Source organism: Sinocyclocheilus rhinocerous, unplaced genomic scaffold (assembly GCF_001515625.1).
Source record: "Sinocyclocheilus rhinocerous isolate Xijiao unplaced genomic scaffold, SAMN03320098_v1.1 scaffold24, whole genome shotgun sequence".
Classification (NCBI taxonomy): Eukaryota; Metazoa; Chordata; class Actinopteri; order Cypriniformes; family Cyprinidae; genus Sinocyclocheilus; species Sinocyclocheilus rhinocerous.
In genome coordinates this window covers 784,313-790,675 of record NW_015647124.1, presented here as the reverse complement: position 1 = coordinate 790,675, position 6,363 = coordinate 784,313, and the positions used below count along the sequence as shown (strand labels likewise).

The 6,363-nt window shown below is 35.6% G+C and overlaps 1 protein-coding gene across 1 annotated transcript; it reads left to right on the top strand.

The window, feature by feature from the left end:
* Nucleotides 1-2,242: 2,242 nt before the first annotated feature.
* g6pc1a.2 (glucose-6-phosphatase catalytic subunit 1a, tandem duplicate 2) lies at nt 2,243-4,823 on the top strand. Its single transcript, XM_016513300.1, has 5 exons — nt 2,243-2,539; nt 2,623-2,732; nt 2,834-2,942; nt 3,050-3,165; nt 4,025-4,823. Exons 1-5 carry the CDS (start codon nt 2,310-2,312, stop codon nt 4,525-4,527), a joined length of 1,068 nt encoding a protein of 355 aa, XP_016368786.1. The 5' UTR covers nt 2,243-2,309; the 3' UTR covers nt 4,528-4,823.
* Nucleotides 4,824-6,363: the final 1,540 nt, after the last annotated feature.

Genomic DNA, 6,363 nt, shown 5'->3' with positions numbered 1-6,363 from the left:
CAATCACAGTGCACTGGGTCAGCTGGCCAATCAGAGCAGACTGCGCTTGTCGGAAGGAGGGACTTTGTAGAAAACGAAGCGTTTGAGAGAGGCGGGGCATATAGGACCTACAATAATGTACAGTATTTGAAAAATAATGTGTTTTTTGAACATTAAAGCATGTCAACATATTCTGTTACACCACAAAATAATGATATTTAAAAAAGTATCATATGACCCCTTTAAGTACATCTTTATGTGTATTTATATGTAATTATTTATTTTATCTTTGGTTAGAGTTGAATGTAATGTCAAGCATTTATGATAAACTAAAATATACTTGAATGTCATTTCTATTGAAATGTGTATGTTGTGTATTTAAATATATTTCTGTCATGACAACTCTCGGAGGGATTGGCATGGTAATGTACATGACAATGTTAATGTATTTGGTCTTGGAATAGATCTGCTAAGCTGCTGCTGCTGTGAGCATGTAAGAAATATTACTGCTACGGCAAGCACTAGTCATATATTTGAATGTTGAGCAGCGAGCTCATTGGCTACCGATACAGGAGAGAACCAATCAGCTGTGCCATGTGATGATGATGTCATTAGGTCAGATTGAGTTAGACCTATCGGACTGCGCCATCTAGAGTTTCATGCCAGAACTCTGTATTTGTACACATTTGTAATGATGAGGTTACATTTTATTAAAAATATTACCTTTAAATATAATCTCAAATAATACACTATGGTTAAAAATAAAATCAAATACTTTACAAGTGCTTTAGTATGTTAGTCAACACAACAAATTAAGTAAACTTGAAGCACAACAAAACATTTGAAAGTGTACTTAAGTGTGTTAAGAAATATAGACATGACAGTTTCTCTCTTTAAGTAGGCCTACCATTAAGTGGCCTATTATTTCATGAATATTATATTATCTGCAAGTACATTTTTAAAAAATATACTTTTATGATTTTAGGTACACTATAAGTTCGCATTCAATACAATTAAGCACACTTCTTTTTCACAAAGGTTTGGATTTGGAGAAGTGTACTGAGGTCCTTGGTCCCCACTCTTGTCTTGGCACCAAAATATCATAGAAACATGGGAGTGGGCTATTTTGATTAGCGTATTGAAAAGTGACCAATCCAACATCCTTGCAGAGAGTTTGTTACCAGCAAAAAACACTATAATTTGCTTCTATTCAGTGCAAAGACGGTCTGTAAGCAATTGGAAAGATGAACAAACACTACAAGTATCAGCTACAACTGACTAACAACTAACAAAAAGCCTCGCATTGATTACAGTTGTGCTTGTCATTTAAGCATCACTGATCAATGTAATGATTGATTTGCTTATGTAACACACATGTAAACAAACCAATTCAATGCAAATCAGCAAGTGCCTATGTAAGCAGTCAATAATGCTTGTCTGAGAGCAACAGGTTCCCATAACACTGAGATTATCTTCTGAATAGGATTCCCCTTTTTTGTTTGGGTAAATTTTTGCCCTAGTCAAAAATGACGTAGGTCTATAGAATAATCACAACACGTTCTTGTTTTGGCAAAATAAATAAATAACTTGTTTTACAACAGGACATTATTTAAATTGTAAAGTATTTACACTTGTAATACTGTTTTTATGCTGATTTACATTAAACAAATTCCTTAAAAGTGTAACATTTATACACAATACGGTAAAATTTAAATATATTTAATTAATTTTTTCATATATAGGGTAATAATATCATAATGCAAACCTTAGGATTAATTTTCTTTATGTACCAAATTAATATTTTATTTGTAAGAATCACTCATAACCTAATGCTTTATAAATCATGCAAATAGACATAGATTTTGATAAAATTTTTAATATTAATAGATATATTTATATATCTTATTATTTGTAAATACATTTTTATATTTATTAGTACACACACACACACACACACACACACACACATATATATATATATATATATTTATATAGAATTGGATATATTTAGAAACAGAGTTACAGATGTTGGATGTGTTTCTGAGGTCACAGATTAGTTCAATGATTCACTGCTTTGTCTTTTCTACGTCCTTTTTCTCCTGAACTTGTTTGTGCGTTATCTCTTCTGACAGGACAAACACGCTCTTAACTCTGACGTTTTTTTTTTCTGTTCCACTCTGTGTTTTATTACACATGTGCAAGGTTCAAAGATCGTTTTGTCCATGCGTTGTGGTGGTGGGCCTGCTAGTATAAAAACCAAGGGTAGGCGCTGGAGGACTATCACTCTTGACTAGCTCTTCAACACACAGTGCCTTAGAGAAAGTCTAAACATGAATGCTGTGATGGATACATTGCATGGGTTTGGAGTGAGTAGCACCCAATACCTGCAGACCCATTACAAAGACGCCCAAGGATGGTTTCTTTTCGTCTCCTTCGCGGCAGATCTGAGGAACACCTTCTTTGTCTTCTTTCCCATCTGGTTCCATCTGAAAGAATCAGTCGGGATCAAGCTCATCTGGCTGGCTGTGATAGGAGACTGGCTCAATCTGGTCTTCAAATGGTAAGCAAAAGGACCAATAAAGACTTCACTGTCAAATTAAATCATGAATTTAATTTTAATGTTGTTCTATTCATCTATTTAAGGATCCTGTTTGGAGAACGTCCATACTGGTGGGTCCATGAGACTTCTTACTACATCAACAGCTCAGTGCCACATATTGAGCAGTATCCCATGACCTGTGAGACCGGCCCAGGTGCGTCTTTCTCCTCTAGAAGTACCATACTAATCCACTTAACACCAGTTTCATCATACATCAAAAGAGCACTTTGATCACATAGCTGCTTCTTGATGCAGGAAGCCCATCTGGTCATGCTATGGGCGCTGCTGGTGTTTACTACACATTGGTCACTTCAATCCTTGCCATAATGCTGAGCAAAGAGAAGAAAACTTCGTCTAAGAGCCTGTAAGTCAATCTTTATCACAATCAGGCCAGTTTCACACCGCTTTTGTTTCAAAATAGATAGTTGCTTCTGCAATATGTTTATGATGTACTAACTGTTTTTTAATCAGATACTTGCGTGGTTCACTTTGGACGCTCTTCTGGATGGTCCAGGTCTGTGTTTGTCTCTCTCGAGTCTTCATCGCCGCTCATTTCCCACATCAAGTTTTCGCAGGAGTTATTTCAGGTAAGCGGCTCAGAAAACCGTAATTTAAAATATGTTTTCTAATTTAATATATTTAAAAATGTAATTTATTGTTGTGATGCAAAGCTGAATTTTCAGCATCATCATTACTCCAGTCTTCAGTGTCACATGATTCTTCAGAAATCATTCTGATATGCTGATTTGCTGCTCAGGAAACATTTATTATTATCGATGTTTTACTGCTTAATATTTTTCTGGAGACCGTGATACACTACCATTCAAAAGTTTGGGGTAAGTAAGAAAAAATAAATAATTTTATTCAGCAATGATGCATTAAACTGATAAAAAGTGACAGTAAAGACATTTAATATTACAAAATATTTCTATTATTATTTTTTTTAAATGCTGTTCATTGAACTTTCTATTCATCAAAGAATCCTACAAAACATGCATCACAGTTACCACAAATATTAAGTAGCAAAACTTTTTTTTTTTTTTTTTAACAGACTATTTTGAGAACCATTATAAATTCATTAAAATTAATTCATTGAGCACCAGGAATAATTGACAATAACTGAGCAGCAAATCAGCAAATTAGAATGATTTCTGAAGGATCATGTGACACTGAAGACTGGAGTAATGATGCTGAAAATTCAGCTTTGATCACAGGAATAAATTACGTTTTAAAATAGAAAACACGTACATCACAATATTACAATCTTTACTGTGTTTTAGATCAAATAAATGCAGCCTTGCCGAGAATAAGACACTTCTTTCGGAAACACACACACACAAAGTTTATTCTAAACTTTTGACCAATAGTGTATCTGTTAAGGAGCACAAAAATGTTAAAAATGTCTTGAGGTAATAAAATGAATTAATTTTTTCTTGTTTTTCACAGGCATGATTGTTGCTGAGGCCTTCAACAGACAGAAATGGATCTACAGTGCCAGTCTAAAGAATTACTTCAACATCACACTGTTCCTGCTCTCTTTTGCGGTGGGCTTGTACCTGCTTCTCAAAGCTCTGGGTGTGGATCTGCTGTGGACCCTTGAGAAAGCCCAGCGGTGGTGCGTCAATCCAGCCTGGGTCCATTTGGACACCTCGCCGTTCGCCAGCCTGTTGAGGAACATGGGCACCCTGTTTGGTCTGGGACTCGGCCTTCACTCCCCGCTGTACACGGAAAGCAAGAAGAGCAGCAGCGCTCAGGTCAGGATCACCTGTATCGTCGCCTCTCTGTGTCTGCTGCATCTCTTCGACACCATCAAGCCTCCCACACACACGGCTGCCCTCTTCTACCTGCTGTCTTTCTGCAAGAGCGCCACCGTTCCCCTCGCCACGGTCAGCATCATCCCGTACTGCGTGTCCGGAGCCCTCGGTTTACAAAGCAAAAAACAGCTTTAAGCTGGGAAAGAACTGCACAAGACTGTGAGCAACTACACAACTATTTACAGTATTTCAAATGAGCATGTTTTCCATAGTTCATCCCATCAGTCGAAAGAACACTGCCAGTGAACAAACTTGCCTGTTTAAATGCGTTTTCTAACTAAGGGATGCAGATACTTAGAGTTTAAATTAAGCACTGTTATATAACACATTACGGTGATGCGTTGTGTGAGATAAAGATTTGTAGTTTTAGTGTTTTTTATCTTAGTGCCTTTGGATCTACATGAAAAGGTCTGGCATTTGTGTTAAGTTCTTTTTTGAGAACTGAAATTATGAACTACTGTACATATATATATATATATATATATATATATATAGGAGGACAATTTTTGTCCTCCCTAAGATGTGGACTTTTTTGATGTATTTTCTGTAATATTTTATTTTTTGGAAATTCTTTAGGTCATTTTTAATAAAACACTGAAAATATATCTTGCCCCGTATTGTTGTTTTCATTTGTATTTTTTTTTTATTACACATTTTATATACTTTCTACAAAAACACAAGGTTTGTTGACACACTGTATCAAGATTTTACGCTAAATTAAATTTAGAATGTACATATAAATGTATTTTAAAACTACTAATATTTGATGTAGTATATGAGGTCATAACAATTCCATATGAAAGAATTTTAAGAACTGTTTTTGAACAGTTTTAAATGGAGTATTGCATGTCACCCATAAACATATTTGATTAATCAAATCAACTCCAATAAAACAGGTGTGAGTCAAGTGTGGACCTTATCGGAATTGCACTATAAATCCATAGCCTCAAAAACAATATCAACTGGAAGATTATTTATTAGCACAAGCTCTGTGGTACAGTAGGGCATGAGTAAATCACACAATAGTCTTCAATCAGCTTTATGTCTGGTGATCACTGGCCCAAAAATACAAAACTACAAGCAATCCCTGAGACCAAAACAACTGAACTGCTCTAAATGTTCACACTGATTTTCCAGGCCTACTTTATGATTTTAAAGGGAACAGTTCACCCACAAATAAACATTGTCATCATTTAAATTTTATTCTGTTCAACACACATAGACATCCAAAGACTTGGATTATAGCACCTTTTTGGAGAGAGCCAAAAACCTGCCAAATTTAACTGTATGGAAACAAGTGGCTTGAACGTTCTGCAAAATATCTCTTTTTATATATCTATTTTGTTCAACAAAATAAATGAAGTCATATGAATTTGGAATGACATGAGGTTGAGTAAATGATGACATAACTGTCAATTTCAGGTGAACTGTTCATTTAAAAGACAACACAGCCCAATGATTCAAGGCAGCATATTACATACATATATATATATATATATATAAGATGTCTGACTAGAACTGCTGCCTCTTCTACCTGCTGTCTTTCTGCAAGAGCGCCACCGTTCCCCTCGCCACGGTCAGCATCATCCCGTACTGCGTGTCCGGAGCCCTCGGTTTACAAAGCAAAAAACAGCTTTAAGCTGGGAAAGAACTGCACAAGACTGTGAGCAACTACACAACTATTTACAGTATTTCAAATGAGCATGTTTTCCATAGTTCATCCCATCAGTCGAAAGAACACTGCCAGTGAACAAACTTGCCTGTTTAAATGCGTTTTCTAACTAAGGGATGCAGATACTTAGAGTTTAAATTAAGCACTGTTATATAACACATTACGGTGATGCGTTGTGTGAGATAAAGATTTGTAGTTTTAGTGTTTTTTATCTTAGTGCCTTTGGATCTACATGAAAAGGTCTGGCATTTGTGTTAAGTTCTTTTTTGAGAACTGAAATTATGAACTACTGTACATAT